This window comes from Alosa sapidissima, chromosome 20 (genome assembly GCF_018492685.1).
Source record: "Alosa sapidissima isolate fAloSap1 chromosome 20, fAloSap1.pri, whole genome shotgun sequence".
NCBI classification, from domain to species: Eukaryota; Metazoa; Chordata; class Actinopteri; order Clupeiformes; family Clupeidae; genus Alosa; species Alosa sapidissima.
The window spans coordinates 13,439,624-13,459,623 of NC_055976.1; the positions used below are offsets into that span (position 1 = coordinate 13,439,624).

Here is a 20,000-nt window from a genome sequence, read left to right on the forward strand (position 1 = left end):
GACGCTGGTCCACTGGCCAAAGCGGAGCTGGGCCACATCTGTACACATGTCCCTTAACTGTATACACACAAGCCAAGACTGTCCACAACTGCTGCACAACAGGAAGGGGCTGCTGGACAGAACCAGACTGCACAGAGAGGGCATCCACATCAAATATTCCGTGATGGTAATGACCTTCGCTGGACCGTCCTGAATGTTCCGTTGTCCTCTATTTCCTGGTGTGTCCTTCTCTGTTCAATATGTACTTCATGTTCATACAGAAAACTGAGCTCTCTCTCTCTCTCTCTCTCTCTCTCCTCTCTCTCTCAGGGAGGAGAGGAGAGTTGGAAGGGGGTGGGTTTGGTGCATTCATCTTGCCTGCTACTTCCTGTTGGGGGCTATTCATAGTAGCCCCACAGGGCACTCAAGCGCGGGCGCACACACACACACAGACACAAACACACACACACAGACACACACACACACTGAGCTCAACACAAGAGGAGCCACTGTGCCGTCACAGACGTCTGGGACAGATAGAACACTTCCTTCAAAGACTGGACCCCCTACCCTCACTCTGGCCCTCTGTCTCTCATTTACCCTGTCTCTATCCCATAAACACACACACACACACACACACACACGCACACACACATACACACGCACACACACACACACACACACACACACTCTAACTCTCAATCTTTGTCTCATACACACACAAACACATACCCACACTAACTTACATTCTCCTTATCTCTCTCTCACACACACACACTTTAACTCTCAATCTTTGTCTCATACACACACAAACACATACCCACACTAACTTACACATACATTCTCCTTCTCTCTCTCTCTCTCACTCACTCGCTCGCTCGCTCGCACGCACGCACGCACGCACACACGCACGCACGCACGCACGCACGCACGCACGCACGCACGCACACACGCACACACGCACACACACACACACTCTCTCCTTCTCTAATGCCCCAGGTACTGAAGATGGGAGGGACAGAAACCAGAAAAGCTTACCCTGCTTCATCCGCCATCTCATGCATCAGAAGGTCCACTTCGCTCTGCAGAAGGAGAAAGACAGAGAGGGTTCACATCTGTCGGCCACACAAGGGTGTGTGTGTGTGTGTGTGTGTGTTAGAGGCAGGAGCAGAAGCATGCTGCTTGTTTATGTGTCTGATGTGATTAAGCCATCTGTGTTTGTGTATGTGCTTATGGTGTGTGTGTGTGGGACTATTTGCTGTGACCTATGGTGTTACACACACACACACACACACACACACACACACACACACACACACACACACACACACACACACCTTCCCTTCCCACCTGGGCCCACCTGGGCTGCCACAGCTGTTGCCAACCCCATCGCCTCCAACTACCAACCAACTCTACAGTGAGAGCTCTGGCCGGATGCATGCTGTCACTTCCTATTGACTGGACACAGCTGATATGTCCTCTCCTCTCCACAAAGGTAGCATGTGTGTCTGTTCTTGTTTCTTGTTCTTAAAGGAGAATTCCGGTGTGATATTGACCTAAAGTGTATTGAAACATGATACCGAGTGTGAACGTATGTCTCATAGCCCATCTCGACTTGTCCCCTGCACTCCAAAATCTGGCGCTAGTTAGCCGATGCTACCAACAACTTTTTCAGTAGTGGTGCTTCGGCATCGGGCTAGCCATGCAAATAAATCACTGTTTTACACCCATTTACGAGGCTCAATGTATCTCCACACTTCATTGGTAGACTTCCTAGGGCCCTGACATTTAAAACGAGACATTGAGAACTTTGAAAAAGCACTGGTAGTTTACTTACAAGACGATTTATACAGACAGTATCTTCACGAAGTTTAACGTTTGCAGCCATCTTGAATTTAGTCACGATAAGTCGAGCAACGAGTAAGAATGAACAGGTATGATAAGGGATCAGATTCCAAAAATAATTCAGTGGAAATGCATGGATTCCAGTTTCTTCCAGTAGCAGCAACTGGAATCCATGCATTTCCACTGAATTATTTTTGGAATCTGATCCCTTATCATAGCTGTTCATTCTTACTCGTTGCTCGACTTATCGTGACTAAATTCAAGATGGCTGCAAACGCTAATCTTCGTGAAGATACTGTCTGTATAAATCGTCTTGTAAGTAAACTACCAGTGCCTTTTCAAAGTTCTCAATGTCTCGTTTTAAATGTCAGGGCCCTCGGAAGTCTACCAATGAAGTGTGGAGATACATTGAGCCTCGTAAATGGGTGTAAAACAGTGATTTATTTGCATGGCTAGCCCGATGCCGAAGCACCACTATTGAAAAAGATGTTGGTAGCATCGGCTAACTAGCGCCAGATTTTGGAGTGCAGGGGACAAGCCGAGATGGGCTATGAGACATACGTTCACACTCGGTATCATGTTTCGATACACTTTAGGTCAATATCACACCGGAATTCTCCTTTAAGGGTTTGTGAGGGTTCATGCTGTACCCTATCCCTAAGTTTGCCTGTTGTGTAGGAAAGATTACCTGGGTGTATTGATGTGTATGTGTATGCATGTGTGTATGTGTGTGCGCATGTGTGTACGGCGACAGTGAAGGGGCAAGTGAGCTGGTGAGTTGTGTGGTATGTTAATGACGTGTTTGTGTGTGTGTATGTGTGTGTGTGTGTGTGTGTGTGTGTGTGTGTGTGTGTGCTGATTTTACCTGAGGCGTGGTGAGTGTGGTGGTATTGCCCATAGTGTCCTCCATCTGTGCGGTCTGTACGTCCAGCGTCTCAAACTGGTGCTCAAACTTGTCCATCAGGGCTGAGATCTGACCAACCACAACACAGAGAAACAAAACAATGACACAGAAACAAAACAATGGCAACTGAGCTGCACTAATCAAATCAGACACATTCAACTAGTTAACACTCCGCTGTACAATGCAAAAAGAATACCACTGCACATGTTGGAAGTTTGTGTGTACTGTAAGAAGTTTGCATCTCAGTATAGTGTGACACATGTACACATATAAACAGCACATACATCAGTATATGCTTTTCTACATATCTAACTAATGTACCTAGTATTGATTGTTAAACATTTTAGGACACAAAAGTGGCACACCTGCCTTCATTTGATGAGTAAATATTAAAATAGCCACTGCCTCAGAAACACCTCATCTTAGCAGCTGAGTAAGGACAAAACCTTGAGCCTAAGGTGAGGCTCTAAGTCAGCGATGGTCTATTATGTGTGTGTAGTGTTGTGTTATGTGTGTGTGTGTGTGTGTGTGTGTGTGTGCAGCAGTTGGCAGGGTGCCCACCTTCTCCAGATTCATGCTCTTCAACGTGGCGTCCATCGACTTCACCACGCCCGCCATGGACTTGGTGACCTGCGCATACAAACCTCGTTAGTAACGGCAGCGTAATCCCCCACCCCCCCTCCGGCTGTCACGGCAACCCCTAAAAACCATTAGCCCAGACATCGGCGCCAGGGCAAACACACGCAAAACCAAATTACCCACGCACCACAGACCAATCGGTCAAACACAACGGCGGATCGCTATCAGGTCGCTATCAGGTCGTACCGGGGGAGCGAGAGGAAACGACCCAAACGGGAGGGGAAAACACCCTCACTTTCTTTCCATCCTTCCTTCTACTACATCGTCTGTTCGTTTACTGACTTGCCCCCCATTCATCCAATGCCTCTGCCTCTGCCCCATTAACCAATAAAGAAATAAAAAAAAAAAGCCGAGAGAAAAAAAAACACTTTCTCCACCTCACAGGTAGGTGTCACTCTCCCCACACAACGGGATGCAATCACACTCAGGCATCACTTCTGATGCTAATCCCCTTCCATGGGACCCTTTCAAGAGAGTTCCATTATCAGCATCATAGTTGGCCCCACAAGGCTTCCTTTTTAACATTCCATATGTTATCTTAATGCAGAGGAAGTAGATTGGGGCCCAAATAGAATGTTCAAGCATTGTTTTTGTTTACCTTGTTGAAAGGGTCTATAGATGAACAGATGCAGACTTTTTCATCTTACTCTGCACTTCTGCCCCGCAGTCGTGTCTGTGAGCGGCCTGGGTCGCCGAGGGAACGAGCGAGCGAGCGAACGAGCGTGCGTGCGTGCGAGTCTGTCTGTTTATGTTTTTCGGGAGTTATTTTTAACGGCAGCGTCGTGATATTTCGAGCCTTGGCGGCTGTGATGAGCGGCATAAAAACGTTGGGCAATCAGTCCCATGTCGACATCTAAGGGTTGTCATCTGTTTACGCAAATTACATAAATCTTATGTAATCTCTTTTTCTATGAATGAATTTCCGGATTATTTCCGGGCGCGTGTCTATATATATGTGTGTGTGTGTGTGTGTGTGAGAGAGAGAGAGACAGCGTGAGATGGAGAGAGAGAGAGAGCGTGCAAGAGAGTGAGTGTGCATGCGTGTGGATGTTGTTTTCTCTCCTCCAAATGAACAGCACTCAATTCTCCACACCCTTCTCTGACTACACGCGCATCATTACGACACGGCGCAGCCAACTGGAGAGGCCTCGCCGCCTGGGGACACGTTTGTCACTCCTTGGAGCGCTGCCGGTCTTGAGACGGCATCCGTGTGCCGAGAAAGAGAGAGACAGAGAAAAAGAAAAAGAAACAGAGAGAGAGAGACACACAGTAACACGTCGAGCCCTGGGAAATGACAGGCACTTCATGCTGCTTCACAACAGACTGGATGTAATGTGCGGCCCTTCCATTTGCATACATTTACTCTGATACAGAGTCAGTGTTTCCCATACATTGACTTATTTGTGGCGGCCCACCACAATATCAACATTGACCACCACACAATGATTTTCGAGGTTGTACTAAATTGTGCTTAAATCTGGTTAGCATCATGACCACGCTGGGCTAATTTGTTAAAAACTTGCATTCAAGTTAATTCTGCAAACCAACCACCACAAATGGAATTCAATTCTCTGGGAAACACTGAGAGTGATACTCAGACTTCAGTAGTTTCAGTAGAGATTTCTTCAGTAGTTGTGGCAGTATGGCTCTGTCCAAGTTATGAGCAGAGCCTTGCCTTCACATGCAAAAATGGACCTATATGCATTATCACTGTTAGGCTAAACAAGCATATATCTAAGAAGTGTGTGTGTTTTTTTTTTGTTTTTGTTTCAGTCGAACACAGCAATGCATTAACACATTCTTTGATTATTGCACTGACAACTACATGGCATATGTGCCAGGTGCATTTAAACCTGGAGGTTCCAGTTTAGTTTAGGTTTAGTGAATGTGCTGCTTTGTGGTTTGGACGCACAATCGGCTATGGAAACATGAGAGTGCTGCCTACAGTTAGTGAAAGGGGTAGAGCAGTTGGGAGTACAGCGACCATCGCGTCACTATACATTAATAATGCAGAGAGGACCAAACACCACACACAGAAAGCTGACGTAGAGTCTGTTGTGTTCTCTATGGCCATGAAAGTGCACAGTGGCTCAAAGTGTACAGTGTTATGGCAAGTTCAACTCAAGTTCAATTCACACCAGGAGACATTTGAAGCAATGAGAGACAAGGTCAGTCCCAGGGCATATATTCCACTTCAGCTCAGCTTCATGCAGTGCATGGTTCATGAATAATACAGTAAATCACAAGGAAGAAATTTTACACATCCCTGAATGGACTTGCATATAGTTATATGTCAAATTGATATTACCCACTTATTTTAGCAAAGACTGCCACTATTTGGTACCCTGAAAATCCAGAGTTCTCGCGAGAGCACAATTTGAATTTGCTCAGCGAGTCACTTTGGTGATGAGTAATGATGCTCATTACCTATGCCCATGGAGCGGTGCTGCACTAATCACATCGGTGTATCTGATATAGGCGGGCCAGAGGTGAGCTAAACAGATGACGACAGCGTTGCAACATCGAAGTCCGGAATCAGTCAGTAAACATTGGTCGTAGTCTTATCCAATTGCATCGAAGTCCAGAATCAGTCAGTAAATATTGGTCGTAGTGTTATTCAATTGCGTGCAGTGATATTTTCAAATACATGCTTGGTGCCGCCGCCCCTCGAGTTGGGCCATTTTCATTACTTGTAGCCAGACTCTTAAACTTTCGGATTTGGGTCTGGATTTCCAGGCTAACTATTTGGTCAACTGGCACTTCTATTACCACCTAAATGGGCTGCAATCTGCCAATCTGAATAAATTGTTATTAATTAAATTATTTTACATCAAATATTCACATTATTTGTATATCACAAACAGAGATGTGATAGGTTAAAAAGCACTGCACTGAGTACCCTACCGACAGTCTGTGATTTGCTTGTCACCTCAAAAACTGAGATTAGTTTAACTTTGTTACACGATATCAGTGGTTATTTCACCTGAAGTCTCTGAATTTCATTAACATTCCATGGTATCTCATCACCAGTCGCTTTCTGTCTGAATGCAGCTTTACACAACTTCTTTAATCTTTTTAAATTCCCACACTCTGCTTCAGGCTAATCTGACATGAGTTATGGTCATGGTTGGAGGAAGGTGGCAGCGGTGTCATCTCACCTTGTTCATGGTGACGGCCGTCTGGACGCGGGCTGCCACTGCGTCCACTCGTGCACTCATGCGGAGGAAGTTGATGGACTGGGTTTTCTGGCGAATGGCGTTCTCTGCGTGGATCCGTGCCACCTCCATGTTGCCCTTTTGGATGGCCTGATGGCAGGGGACAGGACGTGACACAGTGAGAAGAAAGCACTTATGAAATCATTAAAAGCTCTTTAAAACGGGGAAGTAATACAAAACCCACAATATTAAAAGGAGCAAACACACAATATTAAAAGTCTTCCACTCTAATCCCCTAAACTTTTCTATCAAATTCAGAGAACTGCTCTTCACAACCCTCTAGCTGTCTGTTAAGTGGGCTATGTGTAGCACTTTAAGACCATTTAAATTGTTTTGATGCTATATAAAATGCAGCTGAATTGAGCGTTCAATCTTACTTTCTTACCTTCTTTACTTTGGCTTTTTCAGCTTTCTCCTCTTTGTCACATTTTTTAGACTGACGCTGTAGCTCTTTGGCAGCAAACTTGAGGTTGAAGAGATGTTCTACGTCTAGAGTCAAGGCGCTGTTTCATCATCAGCGTCATGGGCAGGGCTTTAGGCATCCTGGTTACCTCATCTCACATTTCGCCCAGCACTCAAGACACCAATAGTAATCACAATAGCATCATGTTTCCAAAAACTGCTGAAATTAGCTGAAGTGCAGACAAATCAAGTTTGTGCATTCCAGCTCAGACATCAGCTGGAACTGATGACAGAACAGGCATCATGTTTGACAGTTCCAATGAAATTTGCTTTGGGATCACTCGAATATGAAATGAAAATCACCTTTAAAAGCCTCCTGTACACTTACACAGAAGCACAGCACCCACTGCTATCTGTTTATCTGTGATTGCATGATACATACATGGAGAAATACAGTGAGATATGACGGGATTGCATTTTCTGTAAGCCAGAAATCAAAGTCAAAATGAGACATAATATGCAGTAGGCCTGACACTTGAGCACCACGTAAGTAGCTGCTAACGTTAGAAGGCCTCCATAATTGGATTATATTATGTCGACATTTGGGCATATCACAATCCTCCCAGTGTGTTTCTTCGACCATATCAAACCAGCTCTGTAGACCTGCTAAGATGACTTATGTGCTCAATTTGGCAAGACCTGAGACTCGTCGTTTCGAATTAGCTTGGTCAACTATTTCGGCTTAAACCCTAGGGTTAAGTAAAGCAGCTACACCTATCTCTGAATCTTAATGTAGTAAGCTAACGTTAGTTGTAGCAACGTTGACATACTAACTGGTTGAAACATGCAGATAACATTAGCTAGGAAGTTAGCTTGCGGTTCTGAATTTGCCAACTTCATTCGGCTTTCTGGAGTATCATTTGATTGCACAGGTCAATCTTAGCATTATTCTAGCCAGCTTAGTGTTTATGCTCATAGCCTTCTGGCTAGCTAATGTTATCATTCACGTTATCTTTGCCTAACAGTTAGCTATCATAGCTAACTTTAGCTGCCAAATGATAGCTAACTTAACACCCTCTTATTTGCCTACCATAGTTACAGTTCAGCAAAGGATACTTTCCATGTTCGACATGATGCAAATGGTAACTCCAGCTGCAAGACGAAATATATGTGTTTTCAGTTCACGCTGATGTGACAATACAAAGTTACTTTCAAGTGCTTGGATAGATAGCCCCTGTATTATTTTTGTTTTGGTTCTTCACTGACAGCAGTAACAACCCTTTCCGGTTACGTCGTACGACATAGATGACACTGAAGTCACGCACACGAAAGCGTGCTCTCTTGACGTCACGGGCAGTCGGGAACTCATTTGAGCCTATGCACGAATCAGATTTTTTTTTTTTTTAATAGACCTCGTTCTCTGTCGGTTGTGGTAGCAAGTCTAGTGACGCCATTTCTTTATTTTTGGAAACGAGTAAATTGACCTTTCATCTTGCTCGCACATTTGCTTTCACCATCCTTAGTTCTCGTCGGAACACTGTGCTATGTTTAGATTTTTGTATGATGGTCCTGATAACCATTTCCTCTATCTTGGGCTGTCTATTTGGGCAACATTCCAACAGAATAAACAACAATGAAAAAATCAACCTTTGGAGGACCAAAACAAATCCTCAAACTTAACTTTTGTTCACAGTCGCATATGAGCTTGCTAGCCTGTCATTCATCCCCCAATATTCCACTAACATCTGTTTGTCTGGCCGTTTACCTTTCCAGTTGCATACTTGGGTAGGCTAGGCTACGTATGTTTTATTACGCATATAAAATAAAGCATCAAGATATTCACATTATTCAAGGTTCGGTAGCCTAGCTCGACTGCTTCCATCTAAATGCTGTTGTTACATGTGTCCAGCGGTGCACAATATGCGCGGACCCGAGTGGGCGGATCGATGAGGAGTGCCCAGAGCTCGTCTGGACCCTCACTGCGGAGAGCCAACATTGACGTGGGCAGAGTTGGGGGAGGGGGTTGATTGATGACTAGGTTTGCGTCTCCACATCACGGGAGAAGAGAGGGATGAGTCACCGACTGCCTGATACAATATTCAGTGTGGTCACACTGCTGCAGCGTGTGTGTGTGTGTGTGTGCGTGTGTGGCACCCACCCAAAGCCTCCCCTTTCACTGCCAAACCTTAGCTTTCACACAATACTCTTTATTGCTTACGTTGCCCCCCACCCCTCCTTTGTTTCCCCATGCTTTTCTGCAAGTATGTTTGTATTTACCACAAAAGGGGGAGGTCAGCATTTTGAAGACATCTTCTGAAGTAGGCTAGATGTTAATTGTGAGTGACAAATACTGTACAGAGGAAGGTAGCTGAAATAAATGCTGCATTGTTTGTGCTGCTGTTGCAGATATATACCCTTCTGCAGGATGCAAGAAAATGTATTTTGCTCACACAATTTAATTTGATTCAAGCACCCTGTTGTAGGCTACTTGCCAGTGGCTATTGCTTGTGTGTGTGTGTTTGTGTGTGCGTGTGTGTCTGCGTGCGTGTTGGGGGGGGGGGGGGGGGGGGGGACACAGATCACTGATCACTTTGAAACAGAATTCAGGCATAAAATTCCTTTTTTTCTTATTGTGCTTCTCGTCCTTAAGCCGTGTGAAGAGGTACTGCTGTGCCCTCCAGACACCCAGCAGTCAGTAATATATCTCTATAATATCTATGAGCGAGGGCCACATTAAAATCTCATTCCAAACACAATCCCTGTTTTATGGATAGGCTCAGGGTACACTAAGCTTTGTTGCCTCTGTTCTATTTCGAATAGAATAGGCTAGTAGAAGGCGTCAGTGCAATTTGGGGACACCTGTTCCTTAAAAGACCAGCTCTTTTTCAAGGAATCAAACTCTGACAAAAGAGATTTTTACTCACAGGGTGATTTTAAGCAACTAGGACTAAGTGCTTTGTTTTTTCATTTTTTCTCAGCAGACGTCTACAGAAGTTAGTGTCTCACTGTGCATGATTCCAAACTATTTCGCTTGGCACTCGCGAGCCAAAAAAAAGAGAGCCTTTCCAATTCATGTACTCACACTTGACACCTGTTAACTCTCCCTCTTTGATGTGGTATTGTTGTGACTGCGCTCACTGTGTGGACTACCTTAAAAGTGTGACGACAGGTTGTCATGGAAACTGCTTTACGCTACATGGTCTGAGGGAGAAAACAGAGTTTCGTTTCAGAACCACGCACAGCCTGGACAGCGACCGTGCAACGAGCACAGCTCCTCTACGATACAAGAGCGAATGAGCCCTGACAGAAAGACCCGCTGACCCAAACGCCGAACGGATATAACGTGCTGGAGATCGGCACTGAGTGCAACTGCGTGTCGCTTTTAGCGAACAGTCTTTTTGGTGAGTAGAGGAATTTTAATTCGCAGATTAGGAGCATATAGGCTAGTTATGAGAGTTCTCACAAGGTTCAGTTGAAATCGTGAACTAGTCAGATATTGGCAACGAATAGCTTCAGGTTTTTCACATATCCTAAATATCTTTAGGCTACCACATGTTCGCCTAAAAGAGCAATGTAGGGTCTTGCCATGCAAAGTTTTTTATAAGAATCAGTGCAACGATTATGAAATACTGAGTCAAGCAATGCTGAGCAGACAACGGCTAAGTCTTATGAGTGTTGCCGCTTCATTGCCTGTTGACTGGTAGTGTTTGATTTAGGATGATGCATCAACTGCGCCAAACTCATTTTAGTCCATAGGAAATTCATAGACGAAATGCATAGCTTGGAGTGCTCTACAAACGTGGGGACGCTATTGTTTTGGGCATAGCCTACGTTTGCAAGGGTTCAATTGCATGACTATATTTCTCATTACATACCCAAGTGAAACAAACCTATACGGCTACTCAAACAGCAGACAGTTGTGCGAAAGGTCTTGATACGAGTTTCAGCTTTTCACGCGCGCGTTCTGTGTGCGTGACAAATTGAAGACGCAACATATTGCCACGTCTTTGTTTTGCAAGTGAGCGCTCGAGCGGACCCTTCAGCTGTGTGCACTTGTTCCGCTGATGTTTATCGAAGCTTCCTCTCTCACCACATTGAACTCAAGGAGCGGTCACGATTGTGCAAATAAATATCGGAGGCAAAAATCCTTTTTAAGTTCGTGGGAGCGAACTTTTGATTTTCACGCGTCAGCTGAATTTGTTTTTAAAACCAGAACTCCAGAATTAGTGGAAATGAGATGGCTTTTTCCTTCAGGGTCTTTCCTCTGCGTCAGAATGGTTTGCGAGGGGAGATTCGGTATCAGGTGGAGAAGCGCATCTGGGTGCAGTTTTTTCCAGCTATGACTCACACTGGCTTGTTTGAGGTAGAGTGAGGGAGTGAGAGAGGGCGGGGGAGGGAAGGGGTATTGAAGGAAAACAAAATCCTGCACCATTGCCACAATACCATAATTACCCATTGTCATTTTACACTTAAAAGCTAGTGGTGCAAGAATAACGCCTTTGTGAGACCCTAAATATTCAGTTAGGCGCGATGACTGAATCTCATACAAAGTTAGTGGAGTGTTGTTTGTCATTGCTCCATATGACTGCATGCTGCTCAAGTCATTAATTGCGTCACAGCGGCTCTGCTTGATTTCGTTTCTCGATTATTTTGCTCTTCCCTGGAGGGACGAACGGAAGCACGGTTCATTCACTGGCATGAAAAAACAACTCCCATTGACTTAATTATTGAGTGGCAAAGCAGATTACTCCGTGATTGAGTCCGAAGTGCTGGAAAGTACGCGTCTCCAAATCCCCATCTTACGCCCCTTTGGTAAGATAGCATGTGCAAACACAGTTAATGTCAGCCTTATCGATGATAATGCGAACATCCAACGAACATGACTTGTTTGTTTAAAGACAGGGAATGTTAACTTTAAACATTTGAAACAAAACTGACCCAGGGTAAATCCAACATAGCCTACAAAATACACAGAGTGAAAGCTATTTAGAGAAAAGGTGTGAATAAAAGTTACAGAAATATAAATAGCTAGGTAAATTAGTAAAGGACAAAACTGTTGAGTAAATAAGCCTTAGCAAGCACGTAGCTAATCAAGAAATCTGTAGCCTATCTAAAAAGACATTGTAATATGATACTGCAGTTCAAATCTACTGCTGCTTGCAGCTTGGTGCTGAATTTAAAACCGAAATTTGTTTTCAATTTCAATAAGCTACTCCTCAAAACAAAATAGGATGATCTTCTAAAGTGTGTACACCAAATCTCATAACTGAATTGCTCATGACAGACACATTTTTGGTGGATGTTTTTCAAATTAACATGTCGCCAAAGACATTGATTGCCCCTCACTCTCAGTAATGAGTTCTTAAAGGCAGAGTTTGGGCAGCACACAAAGCCACACACACTGACCTGTGTGCCTGATAACTAATCACCCAAGCATTCACTGAAACATTATGAACAAATTCTAATTATGTCAGTCACACCCCAGAGAACACATCCAGTGTCTTTTTTTTCTTTCTTTTTTTCTGACAAGTAAATGCTGATATGCTCCATGAAGCCACTGTAACAGTAGTTCTGATAAGAGGGCAGGGTCAGAAGTGGGCACTGGAAATCACCATGGGTGTCTGAAGGCAGTGAGCCAATGTCAGTTTAGGGGCCAGAGACATTTAAACTCCTGAAGGCAGCTGTCTTGAACCTTCTCTATCATTTGGTTTACCACACAGCTGATGGCAGTAATAAATCTATCCTCTACCAACCCACCTCATAGAAACACACACACACACATACACACATACACACACACACCCACAAATCTGCATTTTACAGTCTAGGGCATTGTAGAAATGGTAGGACTGGCATACAATGGTAAGGAGCAGCTATATTGACGAGAAATACACCAGATTTATTTTGTGTTTTGTTATGATTGCGTCTCTTCCCATGTCTGATATATGAGTATGCAAATGATTCAGTGTTCTTTTGATGCTCCAAAGAGTATATCAGACGGACGTTCAGTGGGAAGTGTGAATCCAGCGTAAATTCCATGCCCACAGGCTACAGGAGTGTGAGCGTTTCTGTTATCTAGACGTTGGCCATTTTTTTAAATGCTGGAAAATACACACAAACACAGACAGTCACAAACAAGCGTGCACACACATACACACACACACACACACACACCTTTGATTCAACATAATGTCAGAAATCCTTTCCGTTCACTGCCAGAGGATTTTAGACAGATAATATTATTGTCATGGTTACTGTTGAGGCTGCGAAGAACATAATTTCTTTTGAAGCTCAGTATATGAAATGAGGTCTCGATATGATATGTATATGTGGGAGACAGTGAAGAGTGTGTGTGTGTGTGTGTGTGTGTATGTTAGTGTGTCTGTGTGTGTGTGTGTGTGTGTGTGTGTGTATGTTAGTATGTGTGTGTGTGTGTGTGTGTGTGTGTGTGTATGTTAGTGTGTGTGTGTGTGTGTGTGTGTGTGTGTGTGTATGTTAGTGTGTTAGTGTGTGTGTGTGTGTGTGTGTGTGTGTGTTTACCTCACACACTCATCCCTTTAGTCCCTTTACTTGTACATACTGTATATTCTCTTTTTGTTAATTAATGATTCTTCCATGGTTAATGCATTCCTGTGGCTCTGACTCACTGACTGTAACCCTGTTTTCTGTGATGGAAAAGACAATCAATAGACAGTGTCTGGGAAAAGACAGTCTGATTTAATATTCCTGCACTCGTTACTTATGCCAGGGTGTAAGTATTCATTCAAGGCATTATGGGTAGCCATCTTTCATACACCTCTTCCTCGTTTTGTATTCAAGCCTGTCGTTTGTCTCTGGCAAAAATTTTCTTTTAATTTACTTGCTGAGTGGCTTAAAAAACAATGAAGAGAGGTTAGCTCGACTTGAAAGGATGCAGGGTTTCAGTCGGACTCAGCTTCCTCAGCTGTTCTCGCAGAAGCCAGCCATGGACGCCCAAACCAAAGAGCGTTTAGTCACTTTTTTTTAGGTCCACACAGAATGAGTCATCTTCAAAAAGATACTAAGCAAAGAAGGAGTGGTAGCCTAGTCTCTCCCTCCCACTCGGAAGATGATAAAGAGATAGAGAGAGAGAAAGACAGAAAGAAAATAGAAAGAAGGACTACAAAGACAGAACACAATTTTTTAACTGAACTTGGTATTGTGTTTCTTTAAAAAAAAAAAAAAAAACAGATGTTGAGTTTCACGAACCTTCCTGCATGTGGTAGGGTGAAATGTAAGAGAATCCTTCAGTGTGAAATTTGTCCTCGTTGTCAGTCTGAGCGCATTAGTATTTCATAAATTGCAGTCAACAGCAGTAGAAATCAGGCAGCAGAAATGCTCGGAGCATATGTCCACAATTTATGTTTGGATTTGAATTCGACTCCTTCGGAACCATCTGTACTAACAAACACAACAAGATGGCTTGGGCTTATCAGCCACAGTCAGTGGGCACACACACACATCACATTTCTCCAGAAATAAATATTTTAATTAGGAGTCCATGGCCATAAGCTAAAATTATATGATTGTTAGAACACAGACACAATAATGAGAATTCAGTGATTGTCCAGCTCATTAAACTTTTGCCAGGCTCCTATGTGACGAAAGCCTTTGAAGAAACACAAAAATATGCTAACACCTATCATAAACTGAGCCCTCCATGGATGCTTATAGGCATTCAGCGAAGGTTGTTTACTTCATAAAAGAAAAGAAAAAGGGGAAGAATACTGCATAATTGTGGATCCAGATATAATCCACCATTACATTTTTCACTGAAAAGAGATCTTCTAATGGAGATAAGAGGATGGGGTCACTGAGGGAGGTGGGGATGGTGGCTGATGGAGAGCAGGTTGGTCATTTTAGAGAGAGAAAAAAAGAAAGAGCTCCTTTGAAAGAGTCAGAGGAGAGACAAACAGGATGCTGCCTTCGCTGGGCCGGTAAAAGAGACAGGCCTTGGCTTTGTTTGAACAGTGTCAGTGTCCTCCACACTTAAGGGCCTCGTAGCAACAGGCGCTCTAAGCCCCTATAAAACTTGCACCGTGGGAGGAGGGTGAGTGGCTGTGTGATCGTTTGGTCCGCATTGAGATAGTAGCTTTCTAAACGTCTCTCTCTCTCTCTCTCTCTCTCTCTCTCTCTCTCTCTCTCTCTCTCTCTCTCTCTCTCACACCCACTCCCCCTCTCTGCCCCCCCTCTCTTTCATACACACACACACCATCTCTACCTCTTCTTGTTGTATGCTTTCTCTTTTTACCCATCTTTCCTTCTCTCACTCCTTTTTTTAGTCTTCCTTTTTTCTTCCATCTTCCTTCTTCTCTCTTCTCTCTCTTCTTCTTGGTCTCCTGCGACCCATCCTCCTGTGCCTTGCCCCCTCGATTCCCCTCACAGAGACACAATGACAGACTCGAGGAGTGACCAGCGTCGGTTCCACAACCTCACCCAGGAACAGCTGGAGACACTGGACCAGGTGAGCAGGATGCTTACGTCTCAAAGCAGCGACTAAATGTTGATATTTTCATTTCTCTGCTATAGGTTAAGCCATGAGCATTCTGTTTTGATCCTGTTTGCCCTCTCTTTCTTTATTTCCCTCTTTGAAGTTTATTTTCATTTTTTAGTAAGGATAAATAGCATGACGGTGTTATCCCAGAGAGGAAATGTGAACATATGGGAATTTTACAAATTTGAAATCCATGCCATAGATTTTTTTTTTTTTTTTTAAGAACTCACATAGCAAACAAGGCTTCACACAGCTGCCTGATTGTCTATTTGTTTGTTTTGCGACTCAGGTACTGACTGAAGTCATCCCAATCCATGGCCGAGGCAATTTCCCCACGCTAGAGGTCAGGCCGAAGGACATTATCCATGTGGTGCGCGACAAGCTGGTCGCCAAGGAGATAAAGGTGCGCGATGTGCGCCTGAACGGCTCGACGGCCAGCCATGTTCTGGTGAAGGAGAACGGCACCAGCTACAAGGACCTGGACATCATCTTTGGTGTGGAGCTGCCCAAGCAGGAGGACTTTCAGATCATCAAGGAAGTGGTGCTGAGCTGCCTGCTGGACTTCCTGCCGCAGGGCGTCAACAAGGACAAGATCACTGCGCTGACCATGAAGGAGGCGTATGTCCAGAAGATGGTCAAGGTGTTCACCGAGCACGACCGCTGGAGCCTCATCTCGCTGTCCAACAACAGCGGCAAGAACGTGGAGCTCAAGTTCGTCAACTCGCTGCGCCGGCAGTTTGAGTTCAGCGTTGACTCGTTCCAGATCATTCTGGACCGCATGCTGGAGTCCTACCTGGAGGCCGAGCGGAGGCAGGCGGCCGAGGCTCAGAGGGCAGGCGCCATCGCCGGGGCCGCTGTGGCCGGGGCAACTGTCGCCGGGGCAACTGTCGCCGGGGCCCCCATGGCCCCCCCAACCACACCACCAACCCAGAGTGAAGCCCCTCCTGCCCACACACAACCCACAGAGGCTGAGTTACCCCCTCCAGCCACCGCAGACACAGACACAAACCCAGAGCCTCAACAGGGAATGGAAACGGCTGCAGCTGCAGAGCCAGAGGCCATGCTGGAGGTGGTGGAGAACGGGGTGAGCGATAGCGCCAGCCTCTCGGAGAACGAGCCCATGCAGGAGGACGGAGCCTCAACCGTGGCCACGCAGGCGAGCATGGAATCGCCCGAGGCTGCAGCCCGCCATGAGAAGCAAGAGGAGGAGAAAGAGGAGGAGGAGGAGGAGGAAGAGGACGCTCAGCCGCAGCAGCGGCAAGCTGAGACAGCGAGCTCAGAGGAGCAGCCCGGGTCAAGTCAAACTGAGGCGGTCCCCATGGACGAGACTCGCGGGGAACTCTCCGACAACAACAAACAAAGCCCTGACACGCAAGACAGGCCAGAGATTGCCACCGCTGAGAAAGACATAGATAAAGCCAGCAGGGCAGCTACAAAGGAAAAGGAGGAGGAGGAGGAGGAGGAGGAGGAGAAGAAGAAGAGGAGGGAGCCAGAGGCTCCAGTGTTTCTCGCGCAGATAAAGGCAGAGGCCAGCGATCACGAAGAGTGGCTGTCAGAAACTGAGGCGGCTGACGTTGCCGAAGACCAGGTTCCCAAGTCAGAGGTGAAGTCCGAGCCAATGGACGTGGTGGAGGAGGCCAGCGCGAAGGCCGTCGGGGACGTGTGCGTGGCCTCTCTGGCATCCCCAGTGTCCTCGCCGTCCCCCTGTCCCTTCCTCACGCAGGCGACGCCAGACTCGTACCTGGAGTACCCACTGCCGCCCCCCGCCAAGAAGAACACCCGCAGCTCCCAGATGGTCATTCTGAAGCACTCATCACCCAAGCCGCCCCGGAAGATGTCCAAGAAAGTGGCGCCGCAGAAGGCAAGCACAAGCGAGAAGCCGGCCACCAGCCCATTGACTCCGCTACAGGCGTCTGCCGCCGGCCCATGTAAGCTCTTGTGCCCCCCCAAAATAGACCCCACGGAGTGTGTGCCTATGCAAGTGGAGTTGGCTGGTGCACCGACCAGCTGTTCTGAGTCCCCTTCCTGTGCCTCGACAGCGAGCGAGGCACCTCGCCTCCCCGCGTCCGACCTGCCCACCCCTGCCCTGCCCGCTGCTGTTCCCTCAGAGAGCCGTTCGGCGCCCGAGGAGGAGAAGACGCGTCTGCCCAGCCAGCCTTGTGAATCATTATCACCCGACGCAAACCCACACACACACACACAAACGCACGACGCCAGCGCTCACTCGCAGACGCACGTGCAAACACACGAGCGCGAACAAACGCACACGCCGGCTGGCCGACAGTCGCCCAGCCTTCACAGGGACCAGAACACACAGACCGAGCCGCTGCCGTTGCCTCTGGAAGTGCTTCTGCTGCAGGACGTGCCCAGGCCCATCATTCAGGTAAACTCACAGCCTTTTGTCCAGGTGGACGTACCTAGCCCTTCTTCCCCCAGCCGCGAACCTCTACCTGTCCAGGTACTACAGTCTGCTCCTCTGCAGGAGCCTAAGATGCAGCCTGAAGCCCTGTCAGGGTCTCTATCTCAGCAGACTAATAATGTGCCCGTTGCCACAGTCGCCACAGGTGCGCATCCGACACCTGCCATGTCTGAGCCTCACATATCAGGTCCACCTGAGGTGTCGGACTCTCCACACACAGAGCCTAAGCCAGCGGAAACGCCTTCGGAAGTTTCGCACATTGGCTACGCACAGCAGCACGCCGACACACCTCAGCCAAATCCCCCACAATGCATCTGTGAAGTCGCCGAGTTGCCCATGCCATCAGTTAGCCCCACAGCCACAATGCCTCTACTGGTGGCAGAGATGCCAGCAGAGACTCCTGTCAGTTCTATGTGGTGCCCACCTGGCCCTATCGCACGGTTAACAGAAGTCCCACTTCCCACATCATCTACTCCTGCTCATCCTCCTCCTCCACCACCTCCTGCTCCACCCTCACCGCCTACTCGCGAGGTGCTGAATGTGACAGTGGTGGCGGAGAGCATGTACGGCGACTTCGAGCAGGCCATGGACCACCTGCGCTACCGGCTGATCGCCACACGCAACCCCGAGGAGATCCGCGGCGGCGGCCTGCTCAAGTACAGCAATCTGCTGGTGCGCGAGTTCAAGCCGGCCAGCGAGACGGAGATCAAGACCCTCGAACGTTACATGTGCTCGCGCTTCTTCATCGACTTCCCCGACGTCAACGAGCAGCAGCGCAAGATCGAGTCCTACCTGCGCAACCACTTCATCGGTGAGGAGAAGAGCAAGTACGACTACCTGATGACGCTGCGTCGCGTCGTTGACGAGAGCACCGTGTGTCTGATGGGCCACGAGCGGCGACAGACGCTCAACATGATCACCATCTTGGCCCTCAAGGTCCTCGGCGAGCAGAACATCATCCCCAACACCAACAACGTCACATGCTTCTACCAGCCCGCACCCTATATGGCCGACCACAACTTCAGCAACTACTACATCGCCAATGGACAGTCACCCGTCATATATCACCCTTACCCGTTGCACATACACATGCAGACTGGACTGGTCTAGTACGGGGCTTGGGTTGGCCAGCTGAGGGGCCTGGCCAAGAGAGGAAGCAGAGATGTGATTTACAACCCCAAACGATCTGCGTCTTCAAACCAAAACACACAAAAAACGGCCACCACTTTTCCTTCAAAAATCTTTGAGAGCCAGTCCCAGCACTTGACTTAGAACAGAGTCCACTTGAGTGCTAGAATCTATCAACTTATTTGAAAAAAGAAAACCATCAGAGGAATTGGGTGAAACAAATGGACAAACAATTGTCACATTTCTGGGGTTAAGTGTTTGTCCTTGCTGTGCTATGTAGCACATCAACAAACTGAGGGAGGCAAATCCACACCTAGTAATTGGTTGTGTGGGGTGTTTTTTATCTGATGATGAGAGGGACCTGGTGATCAGTGGAAATTGAACATCATATGAAGCGTCAGATTCCAATCGAATGAAATGCGAGCTGACGTCCACAGTGTCTTGGGAGGACGCCTGCAGTTAGACGCAACCCCCCGCTGCTCTGAATGCGAGATTCTCTCAAGCCAGGGTCTGGAAAAGGGCAAGCGAGTGAAAGTGATAAGGGAGAATGACTCCAGGAGAGATGGAGAAAGTCACTGTGAACATGAGAGATGGGTAGATAGACAGACCGGCAGAGAGAATATGAGAGAGAGAGAGAGAGAGAGATGCCTTCTTTACTCTCCAGGGACTCTGTAAGAGCAGTATAGGCAGATGAGTGAATTGACAGCGGCCATTGTTCCTAGTTACTAAGAGGGCCTGCTGAGGGAGTAAGGGAAGGGAGGCCTTTCTGTGAGCCTCCAGCTCTTTCCTAAATATCACTGCGGTTATCAACATACACAGGCTAGATTTTAAAAAATATATAAATAAAGCCAACTGACACAGATGGGAAAAAATGGCATTGTTGTTCTCAGCCGGCTGCACAATGCTATCATTCCTGTAGTATTAGCTGTCAGATCGTGGGGTTGGGCTGACTGCCAA

The 20,000-nt window shown here is 46.7% G+C and overlaps 2 protein-coding genes across 4 annotated transcripts in view; one reads left to right on the forward strand and one right to left on the reverse strand.

Annotated features, from left to right (window-relative positions):
• LOC121693947 (charged multivesicular body protein 1b-1) overlaps positions 1-8,282 on the reverse strand; it is a 9,781-nt gene extending 1,499 nt beyond the window's left edge. Inside the window, exons 1-6 of the mRNA XM_042073822.1 lie at positions 8,101-8,282; positions 6,968-7,065; positions 6,526-6,672; positions 3,290-3,358; positions 2,690-2,797; positions 1,018-1,061 (exon numbers count right to left, since the gene is read on the reverse strand). Of these exons, the coding sequence (XP_041929756.1) occupies positions 1,018-1,061; positions 2,690-2,797; positions 3,290-3,358; positions 6,526-6,672; positions 6,968-7,065; positions 8,101-8,116 (482 nt within the window). The 5' untranslated portion in view covers positions 8,117-8,282. The remainder of the gene's footprint in view (positions 1-1,017; positions 1,062-2,689; positions 2,798-3,289; positions 3,359-6,525; positions 6,673-6,967; positions 7,066-8,100) is intronic.
• Positions 8,283-10,198: 1,916 nt separating this feature from the next.
• LOC121693945 (cell surface glycoprotein 1) overlaps positions 10,199-20,000 on the forward strand; it is an 11,802-nt gene continuing 2,000 nt past the window's right edge. The window contains exons 1-3 of one of the 3 annotated variants that reach the window (XM_042073817.1): positions 10,199-10,385; positions 15,388-15,466; positions 15,786-20,000. The exon at positions 15,786-20,000 is cut by the window's right edge and continues 2,000 nt beyond it. In XM_042073817.1, the coding sequence (XP_041929751.1) occupies positions 15,395-15,466; positions 15,786-19,025 (3,312 nt within the window). In that variant the 5' untranslated portion in view covers positions 10,199-10,385; positions 15,388-15,394 and the 3' untranslated portion in view covers positions 19,026-20,000. Of the gene's footprint in view, positions 10,386-11,665; positions 11,797-15,284; positions 15,467-15,785 lie in introns of those variants that run through there. The other 2 variants (XM_042073819.1, XM_042073818.1) reach the window with 2 other exon arrangements.